Genomic DNA, 26,268 nt, shown 5'->3' with positions numbered 1-26,268 from the left:
ACTACTGTATTTAATGTTGTCATTATGGTGGTACTTAATGAATACTTAGGTCTACTACACTACTGTATTTAATGTTGTCATTATGGTGGTACTTAATGAATACTTAGGTCTACTACACTACTGTATTTAATGATGTCATTATGGTGGTACTTAATGAATATTTAGGTCTACTACGCTACTGTATTTAATGATGTCGTTATGGTGGTACTTAATGAATACTTAGGTCTACTACACTACTGTATTTAATGATGTCATTATGGTGGTACTTAATGAATACTTAGGTCTACTACACTACTGTATTTAATGATGTCATTATGGTGGTACTTAATGAATACTTAGGTCTACTACACTACTGTATTTAATGTTGTCATTATGGTGGTACTTAATGAATACTTAGGTCTACTACACTACTGTATTTAATGATGTCATTATGGTGGTACTTAATGAATATTTAGGTCTACTACGCTACTGTATTTAATGATGTCGTTATGGTGGTACTTAATGAATACTTAGGTCTACTACACTACTGTATTTAATGTTGTCATTATGGTGGTACTTAATGAATACTTAGGTCTACTACACTACTGTATTTAATGTTGTCATTATGGTGGTACTTAATGAATACTTAGGTCTACTACACTACTGTATTTAATGATGTCATTATGGTGGTACTTGAAGAGTACTTAGGTCTACTACGCTACTGTATTTAATGATGTCATTATGGTGGTACTTAATGAATACTTAGGTCTACTACACTACTGTATTTAATGATGTCATTATGGTGGTACTTAATGAATACTTAGGCCTACTACACTACTGTATTTAATGTTGTCATTATGGTGGTACTTAATGAATACTTAGGCCTACTACACTACTGTATTTAATGATGTCATTATGGTGGTACTTAATGAATACTTAGGTCTACTACACTACTGTATTTAATGATGTCATTATGGTGGCACTTAATGAATACTTAGGTCTACTACGCTACTGTATTTAATGATGTCATTATGGTGGTACTTAATGAATACTTAGGTCTACTACGCTACTGTATTTAATGATGTCATTATGGTGGTACTTAATGAATACTTAGGTCTACTACGCTACTGTATTTAATGTTGTCATCATGGTGGTACTTAATGAATACTTAGGTCTACTACACTACTGTATTTAATGATGTCATTATGGTGGTACTTAATGAATACTTAGGTCTACTACGCTACTGTATTTAATGTTGTCATCATGGTGGTACTTAATGAATACTTAGGTCTACTACACTACTGTATTTAATGTTGTCATTATGGTGGCACTTAATGAATACTTAGGTCTACTACACTACTGTATTTAATGTTGTCATTATGGTGGTACTTAATGAATACTTAGGCCTACTACGCTACTGTATTTAATGATGTCATTATGGTGGTACTTAATGAATACTTAGGTCTACTACGCTACTGTATTTAATGATGTCATTATGGTGGTACTTAATGAATACTTAGGTCTACTACGCTACTGTATTTAATGATGTCATTATGGTGGTACTTAATGAATACTTAGGTCTACTACACTACTGTATTTAATGTTGTCATTATGGTGGTACTTAATGAATACTTAGGTCTACTACACTACTGTATTTAATGTTGTCATTATGGTGGTACTTAATGAATACTTAGGTCTACTACACTACTGTATTTAATGATGTCATTATGGTGGTACTTAATGAATACTTAGGTCTACTACACTACTGTATTTAATGTTGTCATTATGGTGGTACTTAATGAATACTTAGGTCTACTACACTACTGTATTTAATGATGTCATTATGGTGGTACTTAATGAATACTTAGGTCTACTACACTACTGTATTTAATGATGTCATTATGGTGGTACTTAATGAATACTTAGGTCTACTATGCTACTGTATTTAATGATGTCATTATGGTGGTACTTGAAGAGTCAAGTGTTTTCTGAGGTGCTATGAGAAGTTTAAAGTGTGGAAAACACTTTCTTACTGTACTCCTTTTTCCACTTTGGCAAACTATTACCAACTTTTTTCTTCCGCCCTATCATAGATTTCCTGCCTATTCTTTGCCCGTGAGGCTTCTTTCCCCCCTGCTGTCTCACTTCTTCAATATCCCACACTTGACCGTCCTCATCGACTCCCACACAGGAAATGGACAATGTGCTGATTAATGAGCCATCAGCTGGGCCTCCACCGTTTAGAAAGTGCACCGTGGACAAGATGGCTTTGAAATGTGACGTGTGTCCTTGCAGATGTTCAAGACTAAAGTGCTGGAGTTGGGTCAGAAGTTGTTACCCGCCTTCAACACGCCGACTGGGATCCCGCGAGGAGTCATCAACCTGGGGAGGTGAGTGTCTGCCGCCAACTGTAAACAAACCTGCAAACACCATCACGTTATTGATATTGTTGTGCACTTACAGAACCTAATTAAAGGAGCCGTATGTAATCATGTGGCCAGAGATGGTACTGCGTTCACGGTCAAAACTCTGTAGTCCTCACCTCCTCCTCTCAATGACTGCACTGCAAAAAGTCAGTGTTCAAAAACAAGGAAAAAAAATACAAAAATGAGGGGTATTTTATTTGAACTAAGCAAAATTATCTGCCAATAGAACAAGAAAATTCGGCTTGTCAAGACTTTCTAAAATAAGTGAAATGAACCCAAAAATACCTTAAAATAAGTATATTCTCACTAATAACAAGTGCACTTTTCTTGGTAGAAAAAAATGAGACCTTTTTGTTCAATATGTTGAAAAATATTCTTAAATGAAGTAAATGCTAGTGCCATTATCTTGACATAATGATACGCGCTCAGCATCATGATTTTTTTCTTTTCATATTTGAAGTAAGAAATTATATGTATGTATGTATATGTATATATGTTTGTGTATGTATGTATAAATATATATGTATATGTATTTATATATACATATATATATGTATATGTATATATATGCATATGTATATATACATGTATACGTATATATGTACTGTATATGTATGCATATATGTGTATATATGTATATGTATGCATATATATGTATATGTAAATATATATGTATATGTATATATGTAAGTGTATGTATGTATAAATATATATGTATATGTATTTATATATACATATATATATGTATATATATGCATATGTATATATACATGTATACGTATATATGTACTGTATATGTATGCATATATGTGTATATATGTATATGTATGCATATATATGTATACGTAAATATATATGTATATGTATATACATATATGTGTATATATGTATATATATATATACTAGGGCTGCAACAACTAATAGATTAAATCGATTAAAATTGATTATAAAAATAGTTGGCGATTAATTTAGTCATCGATTCGTTGGATCTATGCTATGCACATGCGCAGAGGCAATTTTTGAATTTTTTAAGTATTTTTTTATTTTATTTTATTTTATTTTTTATTTTTTTAATTATTTTCATTTATTTATTTATTTATTTATTTTAATAAACCTTTATTTATAAACTGCAACACGTACAAAAAGCTGAGAAACAATAATCAAAATAAGTATGGTACCAGTATGCTGGGTTTTTTTCTCAATAAAATACTGGAAAGGATAGAAATGTAGTTTGTCTCTTTTACCCGATTATTAATCGATTAATCGAAGAAATAATCGACATATTAATCGATTATCAAATTAATCGTTAGTTGCAGCCCTAATATATACATATATATATATATATATATATATATATATATATATATATATATATATATATATATATATATATATATATATATATATATATATATATATATATATATATATATATATATATATATACACAAATATATGTATGTATGTATGTACATATATGTATATATGCATGTATGTATTGTGTGTATGTATATATGTATAATACATATACAGTAGGGATGTCCGATAATGGCTTTTTGCTGATATCCGATATTCCGATATTGTCCAACTCTTTAATTAGCGATATCGATATCAACCGATATATACAGTCGTGGAATTAACACATTATTATGTCTAATTTGGACAACCAGGTATGGTGAAGACAAGGTACTTTTAAAAAAAAATTATAAAATAAAGTAAGATAAATAAATTAAAAACATTTTCTTGAATAAAAAAGAAAGTAAAACAATATAAAAACAGTTACATAGAAACTAGTAATTAATGAAAATGAGTAACATTAACTGTTAAAGGTTAGTACTATTAGTGGAGCAGCAGCACGCACAATCATGTGTGCTTACGGACTGTATCCCTTGCAGACTGTATTGATATATATTGATATATAATGTAGGAACCAGAATATTAATAACAGAAAGAAACAACCCTTTTATGTGAATGAGGAGGGAAGTTTTTTGGGTTGGTGCATTAATTGTAAGTGTATCTTGTGTTTTTTATGTTGATTTAATTTTAAAAAAAACAAAAAAACAAAACGATACCGATAATAAAAAAAACGATACCGATAATTTCCGATATTACATTTTAACGCATTTATCGGACATCCCTAATATACAGTATATATGTTTATCAATCAATCAATCAATCAATCAATGTTTATATATATAGCCCTAAATCACAAGTGATTGATACAGTATATATGTTTATGTATTATATATATATGTATGTATATTATAAATATATACTGTGTGGGATTTTTTGGACATTATCCAAATGTTTAAAAAATGTGTATTAAACAGCAATGTAATATGTTATGTACAGTAGATTGACTTTGACATCTTTGTAGATGTTAGAAAAAACGTAAACATACTGTTGATTTGAAATTGTACCAGTCTCGGGTGTACCCCGCCTCTCACCCAAACTCAGCTGGGATAGGCTCCAGCTAACTGGCAACCCGAGTGAAGAGAGGCAATACAGAAAATGGATGGGTATATTTGCAATGATTACAATGTAACCTGTAGCGGGTTTTTCTTTATTGAAATTACAATAAATATATATTTGTCTAACAAAGCAATGTGTTTTTTAATTATAAACTGGGATTTATTTTTATCTGCTATTATTTTAATTATCAAAATGTACATCATTTTCTTAATTATTGTGTCATGCATTTTTCTCTATAGTTCTCAAGGTGCCACTCTGTTGTTGACATTATAAAAACTAAAAGTTCATTTTATGCACAATACAGAATAAAATACATTTATTTTTCCATCACAGTCTATGAATAATGTTGCAGGTGGCGTAATTTACAAGGAATGGACACTTTATTGGCGGTTAGTGCTGACACTGATTTAGATGGGCGTTCAACTACGCGCATTAAGAAGAATCACATGAATAAAATGAGCACTTATTATGATGACTAATCTGTTCCGGACCATTAACGAGTCCTGGCTAAATGGCACACATGACAGTGACGAGTGCGCGTGTGCTTTCAATGACTTTAAACGCCGCATATTTATTAGCCTTATAATTAAATGATCTTGTTGGGGGTTTTTTTTATTGACATGTTGAGTGTGAAACATGGACGTGCTCCTCGTTTTAGCATGTTGGCCGTCTGCTGACACGCTTCACGAGCGAGGAGGAGGAAGGTCATGTGGTCATGTGAGGTGAAGCATCACCTTCTGTCACTTTTGGTTGCATAACATTTATCTTCAGCAGACAGTGGAGTGAAGACCAGGGCCGGCCCGTGGCATAGGCCGTATAGGCAAATGCTAAGGGCGCCGTCCATCAGGGGGCGCCACGCCAGTGCCACAAATGTTGGAGAAAAAAAAAGAGAAAAAAAGTTGGTACTATTATTTCTAAATACAAAAAATAATCCCACGTTAATTAAAATGCAAAGTAAAGCCTATTTAATAGAAATATTATTTGTTACAACATTACGCCCCCCTCATCCTCCCGCACGGTGCGCCCCCTCCCTTCCCGTATCATGACTCTTACCACATAAAAAAATCAACACAAGATGTCAAAACGGCCAAAACTGTCAGGTGCCCACGTAATAAAAAAGAGAAAAGAAGAGGAGAAACGAGAAAAAGACAGAGGTAGCAGGTAGGCAACGTTAGCCTACATGAAATGATTTGTCTGTTACAGAATGTGATAGTAACCTGGCTTTTTAGCATTAAGCTAATGTTACATGATTCGGCAATTGCTAATCAATAAATAGCTAGTTCTGTTTTAACGTCGGGTTAATATTGTGGAGGGGGCTAAATTGTTATGGAAAATAATGTAACGTTAGGTAATTACAGTACTCCCTGGTGTACAGTCATATGTAAGTCATTCTAGTTAATGCAATATTAAAAAGCACAAATAGAGAACTCTGTAGGATCCCCTTTTTTTGTAATATAGTTGTTAAAGTCATACTGGTTTGATATCTTGTTTTGTGCAGTGCCTTATTTATATTGTATTTTTAATTTATTTTATGCAACTTGTTGACACGTTTTATTTTGTGTTTATGTATGTAAAAAATATTGTATTTCATATATTCATTTTTTATTTTTTGTATTCATTTATTTATCCATATTTTTTTTTATCTTGTTAACTATTCTGATTGTTAATTTGCTTTGTTTAAGTAAAAAAAAAGTTCAAAGACAAAGCTATTCGGTTTCTTGTGAGTATATACACTTCACTGCCGATGTGGGGGGGCGCCACCTAAAATCTTGCCTAGGGCGCCAGATTGGTTAGGGCCGGGCCTGGTGAAGACCACCACCAAGGTTGGACACCTAGTGGGCACGCACACGTACGGACGATGTTCGAAATCGGTTCTCCCGGTTGTTCGATAAGAAAATAACCGATTCCACGGACTCAAATCCCTTTTTGAGAACCGGTTCCCGTTATCGAGGCCACTATAGTAAAGAAAAAGAGTTGGTTCTTTATTCGAATCCCTTCCCACGTACAGGAAATGCCCTGTGGGACGGCAATGTTATGCCCATTTGATTGTAGACTCTTACTGACACCTTGTGGCGATATGAAAATACTACGCGTCATTAGTTTGGGCACTTCCGGGTTGAGACAATTGAGAAGTAGACAAGTTGTGTTAGCTCTTACAAGCCTTGGAAAAGATAAGATAAGATGTTTATTGAAAAACGATTTTTGTGCACTGTTTCAATGGATGTTTTGAGGACTTAAAATGGCTGCCAGTCGTGTATTTCCACCATCGAAATAGTTTCAACACTCAGAAGTATTTGTTTGATGATAGTACTGTATATTTATGTGAAGCTAATATTTACATAGTGTATTACATTTCAGTATGTTAATTGAATCACATAGCTCATACATTTGTTATTGTGTGTATTTCAGTTTTTTTTTTTTTAAATAACAGTCCAGCGCAAGACAAAAGTAATTAAAGCTGCAAGCAGCGTTGGTCGGGTCCGCATTTTGGCAGGTGCTAGTCCTAGGTGTCCCAATACTTTTGTCCAGTGGTAGTCCTGAGTGAGACCTACATAGAGGTTTTTGTTTCGTGTCTCTACGATATTCGTACTGGGAGTTAGAGGAAGTTGTGTCTGTGTTTTTTTCCTAGGTGCTGCGGCACAGTGGTTGTTTTCTTTGAAGGCTCGTTAAATCAAAACGGTAGCACTAAATAAAACGCCGTCGGCAACTTTTAATCAGAAGGGTTCAATCTCTCTCCTGTAGTAGTTTGAAGCCGAAACGACAAACGCGCTCGGAGGAGATAATGTTTGATGTTTGGTGACCGGTTTTAACGAAAATGTTGTTTTGAAGGAGGGATTGCAAACTTCCTGTTGATTTTTGCTGAAGGATGTCAATCTATGAAATGTAGGTCTAGGTGAGACCTACATAGATGTATTTGTTTCATGTCTCTAAGACGTTCCTAACGGAAGTTACAAGCAGTTTTGTCTGAGTTTTCCTCTGAGTAGCAGTTTTGTCTCTGTTTTATTCAAAAATTGCGCTAGAGCGCAATTTTGAGTTTTGGGGTTCTGTTTTTTTTTAGATCGCAATTTCCACCAGTCCCGATGTGTGTGAGAAGTTTGGTGAGTTTTGAAGTATTTTAAGGGGGTCAAATTACAGCTCAAAGAGGCAAAAATTAGTGTTTTTAGTACATTTTTGTCTTAAATGGGAAATTGCCAACTTCCTGTTGGTTTTTGCCCGAGGATGTGAAATTATTAAATGTAGGTCTAAGTCAGACCTACATAGAGGTTTTTGTTTCATGTCTCTACGACCTGTTTGTTTTTGTTTTTTCCTAGGGGGCGCTAGAGCGCAATTTTGATTTTTGAGGTTTGGTTTTTTTATTAGATGGCAATATTCGCAGGTCCTGATGTGTGTGTCAAATTTGGTGAGTTTTGAAGCATGTTAAGTGGGTCACATTAGCGTTTTTTGTGGCGGCGGAATATTAATAATTAAAGCTGCAAGCAGCGTTGGTCGGGTCCGCATTTTGGCAGGTGCTAGTCCTAGGTGTCCCAATACTTTTGTCCAGTGGTAGTCCTGAGTGAGACCTAAATAGAGGTTTTTGTTTCGTGTCTCTACGATATTCGTACTGGGAGTTAGATACTTTTGTGTAGTGTACTACCTTCTCTGCATTCTGTGCTCACGCTGGTACTTCCTGCTTTTAAGCAGCCACCTTAAAACAACAGCAGCGGAGCAACTTTAGTGCTGCAGGTCTTTGAAGGCTCGTTAAATCAAAACGGTAGCACTAAATAAAACGCCGTCGGCAACTTTTAATCAGAAGGGTTCAATCTCTGTCCTGTAGTAGTTTGAAGCCGAAACGACAAACGCGCTCAGAGGAGATAATGTTTGATGTTTGGTGACCGGTTTTAACAAAAATTTTGTTTTGAAGGAGGGATTGCAAACTTCCTGTTGATTTTTGCTGAAGGATGTCAATCTGTGAAATGTAGGTCTAGGTGAGACCTACATAGATGTATTTGTTTCATGTCTCTAAGACGTTCCTACCGGAAGTTACAAGCAGTTTTGTCTGAGTTTTCCTCTGAGGAGCAGTTTTGTCTCTGTTTTATTCAAAAATTGCGCTAGAGCGCAATTTTGAGTTTTGGGGTTTGTTTTTTTATAGATCGCAATTTCCACCAGTCCCCATGTGTGTGAGAAGTTTGGTGAGTTTTGAAGTATTTTAAGGGGGTCAAATTACAGCTCAAAGAGGCAAAAATGAGTGTTTTTAGTAAATTTTTGTCTTAAATGGGAAATTGACAACTTCCTGTTGGTTTTTGCCCGAGGATGTGAAATTATTAAATGTAGGTCTAAGTCAGACCTACATAGAGGTTTTTGTTTCATGTCTCTACGACCTGTTTGTTTTTGTTTTTTCCTAGGGGGCGCTAGAGCGCAATTTAGATTTTTGGGGTTTGTTTTTTTTATTAGATGGCAATTTTCGCAGGTCCTGATGTGTGTGTCAAATTTGGTGAGTTTTGAAGCATGTTAAGTGGGTCAAATTAGCGTTTTTTGTGGCGGCGGAATAATAATAATAAAACCTTACAATAACAATAGGTTCCTTTGTACCCTGTACAAAGGACTCCCTGTGGGAGTCCTTTGTACAGGGTACAGGGCATACCCTAAAGATAGGAAAAGACAAAGCAAGATCAACAACAACAAAGAGCCTAAATGGATTAATCTGCTTTGGATTGTTTGTTAGCTGTCTGCCAAGCCGTATAAGCTCAACACGTATAGTGAGGGCATAACAGGCAATATGCAATTATTGCCAGGCTTCGCTCTCATGTGAGGGGGGAAGAATTGTTGATTGATGACTGTAGTTAGTATGTTCCAATAGCAGCAGAAGTGCACTTTTTGGAGAGCTGTGTTATTTTCAGTTTTGTGCCCAAGGGACTGATTTTATTTAACACTATATTATTATTTATACACCTATAGTGATCACAGAGACAGGTTATTTTTGTGTTACTGTATATATTTGTTTTTCTGAAAAATCCCACTTAATATACTTTGGGTAGCAACAGTCAATTTTTTATTCATTTATTTTTTTAGGGGGGTAACAGTCAATATTTATTTATTCATTTTATTTTATTTTTTTCTAATAAAATAAAAGTGAGCTTTTGTTAAACCAAATATTGTGTTTTTTTCCATATACAACAACCTATCTGGATTGGATAAGAGAATCGATAAGGAATCGGTTCGATAAGAGGATTCGATAATGGGCTCGAACTCGATAATTTCTTATCAAACATCATCCCTACACATTCTTACATAGTGAGGACGTGTAAGAGGACTGTTGGTTGTGTTCAAAATGACACGCTAACGTGAATATTCTCTAGGTTTTATAGGCATTCGGCTCATTTTCGTTGACTTCTGGACAATTTTGTTCGATGGCGGCCATGTTTTTGCTCAGTTTTGCTTGGCATTCCCCTAAAAAATCAGCTTATTTTTCGGCACGTTTATTACATCAGTTTAAATGTACGTAATTTGCCGATTTTTAAAATATTTTAGTAAAGCTATCTTTTTTTTAACTAAAAAATAAAATCTGACTCAATTCATTTTACTATTGTATTTGTTATCAATACAGTATATTTGCAATAATGCATATTTGTTTCCTTTAAGTAATAGTTTATCCCATTTGAAGATAACTTAAGCCATGTTTTATAGTTAAAAAATAGTGTTATTTAACAAAAAAAAATTTTCTTTTATTCATAACTTGGAAATAATACCAAAAAGGGGGGGGGGGCGCGATCACTCTAGCAGCACTGAGAGCGGACTCAGCCAACCTACCTGTAGCTGATGTAGCAATTCTCAATGCCAACAAAGCAATTGACTCAAAAAATGTTTCGACGTAACTAAAGTAGGGCTCCACTTTTCTAAAAAAATGTGTTAGCTTGATGCTAATATACATTGGCTTTTCTATTGTGGTTAGCATTAGCGATTGTACATGGCCATTTCTACACCGTCAAAGTTGTCAATGGAAACTACAACTAAGATGCACGTTGCAATCAAACAGCTAGTGTGTAATAAATACAATACTTGCAGTGTTAACACTTTGTAGGGCGCGACAGACCGAACTGACCAACGCGCCATGAACTATACACAACTGTATATATATATATATATATATATATATATATATATATATATATATATATATATATATATATATATATATATATATATATATATATATATATATATAATATATATATATATATATTTATTATATATATATATATATATATATATATATATATATATATATATATATATATATATATATATATATATTAGTAGTTTGTTTATTTCAAGTCTTATTTTTTTATCTTTTTTACTTATGTGATTTATTTTTATTCCATATTTGTTTCCACTACCGCACCTTAAATTGGAGTCCTTAATCTCGTTATATGCAAATATAATGACAATAGAGTCCATTCCATTCTATTCTGAATATCAGTATCGTTGAGTACCGGTATCGATTCCCAGGTACAGTAAAAAAAAGGGGACTCCAATGGTCCCGTTCGTCGCCGTTTACCTGACACATGAAACGTGACAAATTGCTGGGGTCGCACTAACCTCTTTAGCCACTAGATGGCAGTAGAGTGTTGAATATCTCAAAATGTGTTTAGTGGCAATTCCAACTACGGTCGATATGTAAAGTGCCGCTTTCCATCATTTTCAGCAGACTGTATTGCAAAAATGATTAACCCCCCTTTTCCTCTCATGCGAGATCCACCCAGGAACGGGGCCATATGAATCCCTTCACTAAATGTTCATGTTTTTTTTTTGTACTTCCTGATTACATTGCATGCCAATGTGTCACGGCCAATTATGCAAATGAGATGTTTTGTGTGTTCCGCAGTGACAACAGTTGGAGTTGGGGCTGGGCGTCGGCCGGCAGCAGCATCCTGGCCGAGTTCGGCACTCTGCACCTGGAGTTTGTCCACCTCAGCCAGCTGTCTGGTGATCCTGTTTACAAGGAGAAGGTGTGGCCATCTTGGATCTCCTTTTTGTTCTGGAACATTCCCACTGAGAGATGCTGCGTGTGTCCCCGCAGGTGATGAACATCCGGAAGGTGCTGAATAAGATCGACAAACCCCAAGGCCTCTACCCCAACTTCCTCAGCCCGGTCAGCGGAAACTGGGTCCAACGTAAGAAAAGACAAAGTTAACTGCTGCAAACATGAAACATGAAACATGAGCTCCTTTTCTTCACATAAAGACTCAATGGACATCATTTAACAGTTGATTGGCACATTTGTACATTGTTACATCCATTCATATGAGAGGAGGTCAACAATCCACTGTATTGATATCAATAATCCACTGTATTGACATCAATAATCCACTGTATTGATATCAATAATCCACTGTATTGATATCAATAATCCACTGTATTGATGTCAATTAGCCACTGTATTGATATCAATAATCCACTGTATTGACATTAATAATCCACTGTATTGATGTCAATAATCCACTGTATTGATGTCAATAATCCACTGTATTGATATCAATAATCCACTGTATTGACATCAATAATCCACTGTATTGATATCAATAATCCACTGTATTGACATCAATAATCCACTGTATTGACATTAATAATCCACTGTATTGATGTCAATAATCCACTGTATTGATGTCAATTAGCCACTGTATTGACATTAATAATCCACTGTATTATATCAATAATTCACTGCATTGACTTCAATAATCCACTGTATTATATCAATAATCCACTGTATTGACATCAATAATCCATTGCATTGACATCAATAATTCCCTGTATTGACATCAATAATCCACTGTATTGATATCAATAATCCACTGTATTGATATCAATAATCCACTGTATTGATATCAATAATCCACTGTATTATGTCAATAATCCACTGTATTGACATCAATAATCCATTGTATTGACATCAATAATCCACTGTATTGATGTCAATTAGCCACTGTATTGACATCAATAATCCACTGTATTATATCAATAATTCACTGCATTGACTTCAATAATCCACTGTATTATATCAATAATCCACTGTATTGACATCAATAATCCATTGCATTGACATCAATAATTCCCTGTATTGACATCAATAATCCACTGTATTGATATCAATAATCCACTGTATTGATATCAATAATCCACTGTATTGATATCAATAATCCACTGTATTATGTCAATAATCCACTGTATTGACATCAATAATCCATTGTATTGACATCAATAATCCACTGTATTGATGTCAATTAGCCACTGTATTGACATCAATAATCCACTGTATTGATGTCAATTATCCACTGTATTGACATCAATAATCCACTGTATTGACATTAATAATCCACTGTATTGATGTCAATAATCCACTGTATTGATGTCAATTAGCCACTGTATTGACATTAATAATCCACTGTATTATATCAATAATTCACTGCATTGACTTCAATAATCCACTGTATTATATCAATAATCCACTGTATTGACATCAATAATCCATTGCATTGACATCAATAATTCCCTGTATTGACATCAATAATCCACTGTATTGATATCAATAATCCACTGTATTGATATCAATAATCCACTGTATTGATATCAATAATCCACTGTATTATGTCAATAATCCACTGTATTGACATCAATAATCCATTGTATTGACATCAATAATCCACTGTATTGATGTCAATTAGCCACTGTATTGACATCAATAATCCACTGTATTGATGTCAATTAGCCACTGTATTGATATCAATAATCCACTGTATTGATATCAATAATCCACTGTATTGATGTCAATTAGCCATTGTATTGACATTAATAATCCACTGTATTATATCAATAATCCACTGTATTGACATCAATAATCCACTGTATTGATGTCAATTAGCCACTGTATTGATATCAATAATCCACTGTATTGATATCAATAATGCACTGTATTGATGTCAATTATCCATTGTATTGACATTAATAATCCACTGTATTATATCAATAATACACTGTATTGACACCAATAATCCACTGTATTGATATCAATAATCCACTGTATTGACATGAATAATCCACTGTATTGACATCAAAATTCACTGTATTGACATCGATAATCCACTGTATTGATATCAATAATCCACTGTATTATGTCAATAATCCACTGTATTGACATCAATAATCCATTGTATTGACATCAATAATCCACTGTATTGATGTCAATTAGCCACTGTATTGACATTAATAATCCACTGTATTGATATCAATAATCCACTGTATTATATCAATAATCCACTGTATTGACATCAATAATCCACTGTATTGATGTCAATTATCCACTGTATTGACATCAATAATCCTCTGTATTGACATCAATAATCCACTGTATTGACATCAATAATCCACTGTATTGATATCAATAATTCACTATATTGATGTCAATAATTCACTGTATTGATGTCAATTAGCCATTGTATTGACATTAATAATCCACTGTATTATATCAATAATACACTGTATTGACATCAATAATCCACTGTATTGATATCAATAATCCACTGTATTGACATCAATAATCCACTGTATTGACAAGAATAATTCACTGTATTGACATCAATAATCCACTGTATTGATATCAATAATCCACTGTATTGATATCAATAATCCACTGTATTATGTCAATAATCCACTGTATTGACATCAATAATCCATTGTATTGACATCAATATCCACTGTATTGATGTCAATTAGCCACTGTATTGCCATTAATAATCCACTGTATTGACATCAATAATCCACTGTATTGACATCAATAATCCACTGTATTGACATCAATAATCCACTGTATTGATGTCAATTAGCCACTGTATTGCCATTAATAATCCACTGTATTGACATCAATAATCCTCTGTATTGACATCAATAATCCACTGTATTGACATCAATAATCCACTGTATTGATATCAATAATCCACTATATTGATGTCAATAATTCACTGTATTGATGTCAATTATCCACTGTATAGACATCAATAATCCACTGTATTGACATCAATAATCCACTGTATTGACATCAATTAGTCCGGAGGACACGACGTCCACAGTTTCCAAAAACAATTTGAAATGTGGACTCGTCAGACCACAGAACACTTTTCCACTTTGTATCAGTCCATTTTAGATGAGCTCAGGCCCAGCGAAGCCGACGGCGTTTCTGGGTGTTGTTGATAAACGGTTTTCGCCTTGCATAGGAGAGTTTTAACTTGCATTTACAGATGTAGCGACCAACTGTAGTTGCTGACAGTGGGTATTCTGAAGTGTTCCTGAGCCCATGTGGTGATATCCGTTACACACTGATGTGGCTTGTTGATGCAGTACCGCCTGAGGGATGGAAGGTCACGGGCTTCGCTGCTCACGTGCAGTGATTTCTCCACATTCTCTGAACCCTTTGATGATATTACGGAGCGTAGATGGTGAAATCCCTAAATTCCTTGCAACAGCTGCTTGAGAAAGGTTTTTCTTAAACCGTTCAACAATTTGCTCAGGCATTTGTTGACAAAGTGGTGACCCTCGCCCCGTCCTTGTTTGTGAACGACTGAGCATTTCATGGAATCTGCTTTTATACCCAATCATGGCACCCACCTGTTCCCAATTAGCCTGCACACCTGTGGGATGTTCCAAATAAGTGTTTGATGAGCATTCCTGAACTTTATCAGTATTTATTGCCACCTTTCCCAACTTCTTTGTCACGTGTTGCTGCCATCAAAATTGTAAAGTTAATGATTATTTGCACAAAAAAAAATGTGTATGAGTTTGAACATGAAATATGTTGTCTTTGTAGCATATTCAACTGAATATGGCTTGAAAAGGATTTGCAAATCATTGTATTCCGTGTATATTTACATCGAACACCATTTCCCAACTCATATGGAAACGGGGTTTGTATTTTAATACATAAATATACACTTCAGGTAAGTGCTAACTCCACTTCTATGGCTATCATCACATTGTTTTTCACGACGACATCACCGAAAAAGTCCCAGGAGGAAAAAAAAAAGTGATTTGCTTCCCCTGCTGGCTCGGATGTGTTTTGATTGGTTTCCCTGCTCCATTGAAAGTCTTGTTCAGCGCTCGCTATTTACCGCGCCGCGGAGGCCGCCGCCCTCGTCTGAAGCCACTGAGCCGTCCGTCGATTGCTTCTCGCTTATTAATGTCTGCCTTCAAAGCTGCGCCGCTCTGGGCTTTTTTGAAATGATAATAAATTCAATTACTCTGGGAAAATTGGATCCTTTCCGATTTGACCGGGAAAGACGTGAAAGTGATCAGGCGGGCGAGGGGGGGAGGTGCATATCTAATTGCAGACTTGTGTACGTCACGTTTCTGAAGGACAGGACCTCTTAAGACTCTGGTCCTCTTCCAGATCACGTCTCCATCGGCGGCCTGGGGGACAGCTTCTACGAGTACCTGATCAAGTCCTACCTGATGTCGGACAAGACGGACGAGGACGCCAAGAGGATGTACTACAGCGCCTTGGAGGTACGTCTACTAACTCCCAATTCAAACACTTTCTTACTCCCGGATGGGTTTTGGTGCACTTCTTGGACCAGGACGTCTCAGGTCACGCCTGTGCTGACTTCCTGTTTTGAAGTCAAGCTTCCCTTTCACACGTTTGTATTGTAACTATTTAGAAAGACTATTAAACCAAACTCAACTTCTTTGAGTGAAAAGAGTTGCTTTTTCCTTTGGAATGCCAGATCAACTTGGGCTACGCATTTGGATGTGTTGTTCGAGGCTGGTCTCTATTCTCAAATATTTGACAATAAATTACAAAATACCTATTCTGCGCTTGGTGGTACCTTTGAGTTCAGTTATATGTCATCTAAGGAACTTGGGACTGACCAGCGTTTTACATCCCACTTGGAGGAACATCTGGTCAAACGCAACAAAACATACAGGTTATTTACAACGTATATTACACTCATGTTACTACTACATACTTAAACCATACACAAACCTCCAGCCAGGGGGCAGCACTTCTCAAATTAATCAACAAGCTCAACCAGGAAATAAGACCAAGTATATTGGTTGGCCCTTATTGGTTGTTCTAAGTCAGGTCAGGTGTGGCCACACTTGTTCTGCAGGCCAGCTACTTTTCAATGTACCAAGTGGAGGAAGTCATTCATATACAAACGTATATCCATCCATCTATCCGTTTTCTACCGCTTGTCCCTATTTATATTGATATATTTATGAAAGAGAGGTTTTTGTTAACAAGTTAAAGGTGTTTAATGATAATACCAGCATGTTTAACATTCATTTCTTTCATGAAGACAAGAATAAATAAGTTGGTATGATTGTGATGACTTGCATTGATTGGAATCAGACAGTAGTGATGATAACCTACACATTTTCAAATGGAGGAGAAAGACACAAAATAAAATTAAAAAAAATAAAAAATAAATAAAATGTATTAAAAAAAGTAATGAATTAAAAATAAATAAATAAATAAAATAAAACAAAAAATAAAATAAAATAAAACACAAAAAACTTGCGTTGATTGGAATCAGACAGTAGTGATGATAACGTCCACATTTTCAAATGGAGGAGAAAAACACAAAATAACATCAAATAAAACATAAAAGAAAAGAAAAGAAAACACAACAAATTTGCATTGATTGGAATCAGACAGTAGTGATGATAACGTCCACATTTTCAAATGGAGGAGAAAAACACAAAATAAAATAAAATAAATAAAATAAATAAAATGTATTAAAAAAAGTAATTAATTAAAAATAAATAAATATATAAAATAAAACACAAAATAAAATAAAATAAAACACAAAAAACTTGCGTTGATTGGAATCAGACAGTAGTGATGATAATGTCCACATTTTCAAATGGAGGAGAAAAACACAAAATAAAACATAAAAGAAAAGAAAAGAAAACACAACAAATTTGCATTGGTTGGAATCAGACAGTAGTGATGATAACGTCCACATTTTCAAATGGAGGAGAAAAACACAAAATAAAATAAAATAAATAAATAAAATGTATTAAAAAAAGTAATTAATTAAAAATAAATAAATATATAAAATAAAACACAAAATAAAATAAAATAAAACACAAAAAACTTGTGTTGATTGGAATCAGACAGTAGTGATGATAATGTCCACATTTTCAAATGGAGGAGAAAAACACAAAATAAAATAAAATAAAATAAATAAATAAATAAATAAATCAAATTTATTAAAAAAATTAATTAATTAAAAATAAATAAATAATTAAAATGATGGTTGGAATCAGACAGTAGTGATGATAACGTCCACATTTTCAAATGGAGGAGAAAAACACAAAATAAAATAAAATATATAAATAAAATGTATTAAAAAAGTAATTAATTAAAAATAAATAAATATATAAAATAAAACACAAAATAAAATAAAATAAAACACAAAAAACTTGCGTTGATTGGAATCAGGCAGTAGTGATGATAACATCCACATTTTCAAATGGAGGAGAAAAACACAAAATAAAATAACATAAAAGAAAATAAAAGAAAACACAACAAATTTGCATTGATTGGAATCATAGACAGTAGTGATAATAACGTCCACATTTTCAAATGGAGGAGAAAAATACAAAATAAAATAAAATAAAATAAAAATAAATAAATTAAAAATAAATGAATAAATAAAATAAAATAAAACACAAAAAACTTGCATTGATTGGAATCAGACAATAGTGATGATAACGTCCACATTTTCAAATGGAGGAGAAAAACACAAAATTAAATTAAAAAAATAAAACACAAAATTAAATAAAATACAATAAAATACTTTTTTTTTTTTAATTCATAAATAAATAAATAAATTAAATAAAACACAAAATAAAATAAAACACAAACAACTTGCATTGATTGGAATCAGACAATAGTGATGATAACGTCCACATTTTCAAATGGAGGAGAAAAACACAAAATAAAATAAAATAAAATAAATTTTTAAAAAAAATTCATAAATAAATAAATAAATTAAATAAAACACAAAATAAAATAAAACACAAACAACATGCATTGATTGGAATCAGACAGTAGTGATGATAACGTCCACATTTTCAAATGGAGGAGAAAAACACAAAATTAAATTAAAAAAATAAAACACAAAATTAAATAAAATAAAACATAAAAAAAAAACTTGCATTGATTGGAATCAGACAGTAGTGATGATAACGTCAGCGCCAGCTTTCTGAGACTCTTATTTTGTTAGCGCAGGCTGGATGAAGCAGGGCTTTTATTGTGAAGACAGGAACTTTGCGGTCGGCCTTTAGAGTTTTGACGGCAGGTACGGCGCGAGAGTCTGTTGAAACAAAAAGTTTTTCTGGCCTTCCTGTCGGTCGTTTTTTCTTAATAATGATCTGGCAGCAGCCAGCGTCCTCTCACAAGACCCTCGTGTGCCGTGAATGTCAATCAAGTGACCAAAGTCACGTCTTGGTGAAGATTGATCGATCATTTTTAGGACTATTTTTCCAATGGCTGGCTGGCGATGGACTGACACACCCTCCACCCTCCACCCTCCACCGCTAGCTCGCCTCCACCCCTGGTCTAAAACATGCTCGCATACATGAAGTACAGTCAGTTAGTACTGATAAATAATGAACAACCTGACCATTTGCTCAACATGTCCAAAAAGCGGCAGGAAGAAGTTGCCCTTATTGAAACTTACAATTCACTGCTACGCACACTTTCAGTTATTTCCTGTATACAACCTTGCATAAATGAAATAACTCACATGAGTACAAATATCAACAAATGTCGTAGATAGTTATGTATACCTGATTTAAAGTTAAAAAGTACCAATGATTGTCGCACACACACACACGATGTGTGTGTGTGTGTGTGTGTGTGTGTGTGTGTGTGTGTGTGTGTGTGTGTGTGTGTGTGTGTGTGTGTGTGTGTGTGTGTGTGTGTGTGTGTGTGTGTGTGTGTGTGTGTGTGTGTGTGTGTGTGTGTGTGTGTGTGTGTGTGGCAAGAGATGCAAGGGCAAAGTGGAAGAACAAGTCATTACTGCTGGCATTTAAATAAAAGTAGATTGCTAATTAAAAAGGCAGTTGTTGTTATTCCCTGATTAGCACTAACGAGCCTGCAAGGTAACATACAATTAGAATATTCCTCCTATAGCCTGCAAGGTAACATACAATTAGAATATTCCTCCTACAGACTGCAAGGTAACATACAATTAGAATATTCCTCCTATAGCCTGCAAGGTAACATACAATTAGAATATTCCTCCAATAGCCTGCAAGGTAACATACAATTAGAATATTCCTCCTATAGCCTGCAAGGTAACATACAATTAGAATATTCCTCCTATAGCCTGCAAGGTAACATACAATTAGAATATTCCTCCTATAGCCTGCAAGGTAACATACAATTAGAATATTCCTCCTACAGACTGCAAGGTAACATACAATTAGAATATTCCTCCTATAGCCTGCAAGGTAACATACAATTAGAATATTCCTCCTATAGCCTGCAAGGTAACATACAATTAGAATATTCCTCCTATAGCCTGCAAGGTAACATACAATTAGAATATTCCTCCTACAGACTGCAAGGTAACATACAATTAGAATATTCCTCCTATAGCCTGCAAGGTAACATACAATTAGAATATTCCTCCAATAGCCTGCAAGGTAACATACAATTAGAATATTCCTCCTATAGCCTGCAAGGTAACATACAATTAGAATATTCCTCCTATAGCCTGCAAGGTAACATACAATTAGAATATTCCTCCTATAGCCTGCAAGGTAACATACAATTAGAATATTCCTCCTATAGCCTGCAAGGTAACATACAATTAGAATATTCCTCCTATAGCCTGCAAGGTAACATACAATTAGAATATTCCTCCAATAGCCGGCAAGGTAACATACAATTAGAATATTCCTCCTACAGACTGCAAGGTAACATACAATTAGAATATTCCTCCTATAGCCTGCAAGGTAACATACAATTAGACTATTTCTACTATAGCCTGCAAGGTAACATACAATTAGACTATTTCTCCTACAGACTGCAAGGTAACATACAATTAGAATATTCCTCCTATAGCCTGCAAGGTAACATACAATTAGACTATTTCTACTATAGCCTGCAAGGTAACATACAATTAGACTATTTCTACTATAGCCTGCAAGGTAACATACAATTAGAATATTCCTCCTATAGCCTGCAAGGTAACATACAATTAGACTATTTCTACTATAGCCTGCAAGGTAACATACAATTAGACTATTTCTACTATAGCCTGCAAGGTAACATACAATTAGAATATTCCTCCTATAACCTGCAAGGTAACATACAATTAGAATATTCCTCCTGTAGCCTGCAAGGTAACATACAATTAGAATATTCCTCCTATAGCCTGCAAGGTAACATACAATTAGACTATTCCTCCTATGGACTTATGTTGATGTGTTGCAGGCCATCGAAGCCAACCTGGTGCAGAAGTCCCCGGGGGGTCTGACCTACATGGCGGAGTGGAGGGGGGGCATCCTGGACCACAAGATGGGCCACCTGGCCTGCTTCTCCGGGGGCATGATCGGGCTGGGGGCCGACGACGGGGCCCCCGACCAGCGCCAGCACTACCTGGACCTGGCCGCCCAGATCACGCACACCTGCCACGAGAGCTACGACCGCTCAGGTGACACGCATGTTTGTGCTGTTGAGCAAGGCATTAGGAGCAATCGTACCTGCGACAACAGACCACTCCTGTCACATAGAGGATCTTTGATTTGCCTTTTTCCCCCCCAACTAAAAACAGTAAAGCAGTCTTGTCATGTCGAGCATCTTTAACTAGCAGTTTTACAACAGCTCTTTAAAACAGTAGATCTCTCCTGTCATATAGAGGATCTTTGACTAGCAGTTTTACAACAGCTTCTTAAAACCGTAGATCACTCCTGTCATATAGAGGATCTTTGACCAACATTTAGGTTTTTTTGCTTGGTTCCTAAAAACAGCAAAGCGCCCCTGTTATGTAGAGAGCATCTTTAACATTTTTGCAATTGCTTTTGAAAAACAGTAGAGCACTCCTGTCATATAGAGGATCTTTGACTCACATTTTGTTTTTTAGCTTAGTTCCAAAAAACAGCAAAGCGCCCCTGTTATGTATTTTTTAACATTTTTGCAATATGTCCACAAAAACACCAGTCTAGTCCTCGTCATGTCATATAGAGGATCTTTGACTAGCATTTTTGCAATAGCTTCTTAAAAACAGTAGAGCACTCCTGTCGTATAGAGGATCTTTGATTAGCATTTTTACAATAGCTTCTAAAAAACAGTAGAGCACTCCTGTCATATAGAGGATCTTTGACTAGCATTTTTGCAATAGCTTCTTAAAAACAGTAGAGCACTCCTGTCATATAGAGGATCTTTGATTAGCATTTTTACAATAGCTTCTAAAAAACAGTAGAGCACTCCTGTCATATAGAGGATCTTTGACTAGCATTTTGTTTTTGCCTTAGTTCCAAAAAACAGCAAAGCGCCCCTGTTATGTATTTTTAACATTTTTGCAATATGTCCACAAAAAACACCGGACTACTCCTCATCCTGTCAAATAGAGGATCTTTGATGAGCATTTTGCAATAGCTTCTTAAAAACATTAGAGCACTCCTGTCATATAGAGGATCTTTAACTAGCAGTTTTACAACAGCTCCTTAAAACCGTAGATCACTCCTGTCATATAGAGGATCTTTGACCAACATTTTGTTTTTTTGCTTGGTTCCTAAAAACAGCAAATTCGCCCTTGTTATGTAGAGCATCTTTAACATTTTCGCAATTGCTTTTGATAAACAGTAGAGCACTCCTGTCATATAGAGGATCTTTGACTCGCATTTTTGCAATAGCTTCTTAAAAACAGTAGATCACTCTTGTCATATAGAGGATCTTTAACTAGCAGTTTTACAACAGCTCCTTAAAACCGTAGATCACTCCTGTCATATAGAGGATCTTTGACCAACATTTTGTTTTTTTGCTTGGTTCCTAAAAACAGCAAAGCGCCCCTGTTATGTAGAGCATCTTTAACATCTTCGCAATTGCTTTTGAAAAACAGTAGAGCACTCCTGTCACATAGAGGATCTTTGACTAGCATTTTGTTTTTTTGCTTAGTTCCAAAAAAACAGCGAAGCGCCCCTGTTATGTGTTTTTAACATTTTTGCAATAGGTCCACAAAAACACCAGACTAGTCCTCGTCCTGTCATATAGAGGATCTTTGACTAGCATTTTTGCAATAGCTTCTTAAAAACAGTCGAACACTCCTGTCATATAGAGGATCTTTGACTAGCATTTTTGCAATAGCTTCCTAAAAACAGTCGAGCATTCCTGTCATATAGAGGATCTTTGACTAGCATTTTTGCAATAGCTTCTTAAAAACAGTGGATCACTCCAGTCATGTAGAGGATCTTTGATTAGCATTTTTACAATAGCTTCTTAAAAACAGTAGAGCACTCCTGTTATATAGAGGATCTTTGACTAGCATTTTTTCAATAGCTTCTTAAAAACAGTCGAGCACTCCTGTCATATAGAAGATCTTTGACTTGCATTTTATTGTATGCTTAGTTCCTAAAAACAGCAAAGCGCCCCTGTTATGTAGAGTGTTTTTAACATTTTTTAAATAAACCCACAGAAAACACCAGCCTACTCCTTGTCCTGTCTTATAGAGGATCTTTGACTAGAATGTTGCCTCTTTTATGTGGTGTTTTTAACATTTTTGCAATAGGTCAACAAAAAACACCAGACTAGTCCTCATTCTGTCATATAGAGGATCTTTGATTTGCGTTTTTTTTTCCCCCAACTAAATTCCTAAAAACAGTAAATCAGTCTTGTTATGTAGAGCATCCTCAACTTTAAAAACAGTAGAGCACTCCTGTTACATAAAGGATCTTTGACTACCATTTTGGTTTTTTTGCTTAGATCCTAGAAACAGCAAAGCCCTCCTGTTATGTACAGTATTTTTAATTTTTTTTACAATAGGTCCACAAAAAAACACCAGACTGCTCCTCGTCCTGTCTTATAGAGGATCTTTGATTAGAATGTTGCCTCTTTTATGTAGAGTATTTTTAAAATTTTTGCAATAGGACCACAAAAAACACCATACTACTCCTCGTCCTGTCTTATAGAGGATCTTTTACTAGAATCACTAAAACCAGGGAAGTGCTCCTGTCGTATTGAGGATCTTTGACTAGCATTCCTAAAAACAGCAGCACTTGCTACGTAAAAGATCATGAACTATGAATTTTGAATTAAAATTAAATGTTGCAGTCCTCATGTCTTTTTGAAGATCTTTGATGTTTTTCTACTAGGACCTTTGCAGCAGCAGAGCGCTCCTGTCATGTAGAAGATCTTTGACTAGTGTTAACTTCCTAAGGAATGTTAATGAAGGAAGAAGTGTCCCACTTTGTAATTTTCTTGTCTCCAAGAGAGATGTTGATGTGCGAGGACTTCCCACGTGTTCTCTTCTCCTTCCTGCCGTCCTTGACGCTAACATTTGAAGTTCATTGAGTCAGGCCCGACTAGTTTGCTGTCTGAAGAACGACGTTAGCTTTGTTCTTTAAAAAAAATAAAAAAAATAAAATAAAAATTTTAAAAGTCACTAAATCTGTGTTTAATGTGTAACATATAAGTATAATATATTTTTTAATTTTGTTATATTTTAAAAATATTAATTATTATTCAATATTAAAAATATATTTTTATCTAAAAAGATAAAATATTGTAAAAATTTAAAAATCCATACTGTTAATCTTTCTCTCTTTTTAAAAAAAAACAACTTTTCTTTCATTTTTAAATTTATTTTTAATTCAATTAAGTTGAAATGCACGAATACTTAAAAATAATACCAATTAATCAGTTATTTGTTGATGTCCATTCTTTTTTTAATCACAGAAAATCCCACTTAATATTTGTGTCACCTAAAATTAAAGACATAAACAGTTTTTAAATATAAACATTTTTATTTCACAAATTTTCTTGATCAAATATAAGTATATATCTTTTTTTTTTAGTTTAGTATAATTAAAACATATTCATTATTATTCAGTATTAAAAACACATTTTTCCTTAAAAGATAAAATATTGTAAAAATACAAAAAAAAATCCATGCTTTTAATCACGGATATAATAATACTATATGATAGAATTAATCTATTTCTTTCTTCTTTTTTTAAACATTTTGTTTATTTAAAATTTTTATTTTTAATTGAATAAAGTTCAAATACATGAACACTTAAAAATAATACCAATGAATTAGTTATTTTCTTTAATGTCCATTCTTTTTTTAATCACAGAAAATCCCACTAAATATTTTTTGTCATCTAAAATTAAATATATAAACAGTATTTAAATATCTATTTTTTATTTCACAAATTTAGTATTTATTTATTTTTTTAAAGTTTATTATATTAAAAAAAATATTTGTTATTATTCAATATTAAAACAGATTTTTATCTAAAAAGATACAATGTTGTAAAAATAAAAATAAATCCATACTTTTAATCACGGATATAATAATACTATGATATAATTATTCTATTTATTTCTCTTTTTTTTATAATTACTTTATTTCATTATTAAATTTATTTTTAATTGAATTAAGTTCAAATACATAAACATTTAAAAATAATACCAATTAATCAGTTATTTGTTGACGTCCATTCTTTTTTTAATCCCAGAATAACCCACTTAATATTTTTTGTCACCTAAAATTAAATATATAAACAGTATTTAAATATACTTTTTTTTATTTCACAAAGATTTTTGATCAAATATAAGTATATATGTATTTTTTAAAGTTTATTATATTTAAAAAGTATAAAGAAAATCCATACTTTTAATCATGGATATAATAATACTATATGATATAAATATTCTATTTATTTCTCTTATTTTAATTTTTTTTTCATTATTACATTTATTTTTAATTGAATTAAGTTCAAATACATAAACACTTAAAAATAATACCAATTAATCAGTTATTTGTTGATGTCCATTCTTTTTTTAATCACAGATAATCCCACTTAATATTTTTTGTCACCTAAAATTAAATACATAAACAGTATTTAAATATAAACATTTTTATTTCACAAATTTTTTAGTTTATTATAATTAAAATATATTCATTATTATTCAATATTAAAAACACATTTTTCCTTAAAAGATAAAATATTGTAAAAATACAAAAAAAATCCATACTTTTAATCACGGATATAATAATACTATATGATATAATTAATCTATTTCGTTCTTCTTTTTTTAAACTTTTTTTTTATTTAAAATTTTTATTTTTAATTGAATAAAGTTCAAATACATGAACACTTAAAAATAATACCAATAAATGTGTTA

The 26,268-nt window shown here is 33.5% G+C and overlaps 1 protein-coding gene across 1 annotated transcript in view; it reads left to right on the top strand.

Annotated features, from left to right (window-relative positions):
• Positions 1–26,268, top strand: part of LOC133659704 (mannosyl-oligosaccharide 1,2-alpha-mannosidase IA) — a 506,348-nt gene that overhangs the window by 466,425 nt on the left and 13,655 nt on the right. Inside the window, exons 5-9 of the mRNA XM_062062309.1 lie at positions 2,275–2,369; positions 11,740–11,863; positions 11,935–12,028; positions 16,291–16,406; positions 21,355–21,574. Coding sequence (XP_061918293.1) covers positions 2,275–2,369; positions 11,740–11,863; positions 11,935–12,028; positions 16,291–16,406; positions 21,355–21,574 — 649 coding nt within the window. The remainder of the gene's footprint in view (positions 1–2,274; positions 2,370–11,739; positions 11,864–11,934; positions 12,029–16,290; positions 16,407–21,354; positions 21,575–26,268) is intronic.

This window comes from Entelurus aequoreus, linkage group LG11 (assembly GCF_033978785.1).
Source record: "Entelurus aequoreus isolate RoL-2023_Sb linkage group LG11, RoL_Eaeq_v1.1, whole genome shotgun sequence".
Lineage (NCBI taxonomy): Eukaryota > Metazoa > Chordata > Actinopteri > Syngnathiformes > Syngnathidae > Entelurus > Entelurus aequoreus.
This window is presented reverse-complemented; position numbering and strand designations above follow the sequence as displayed.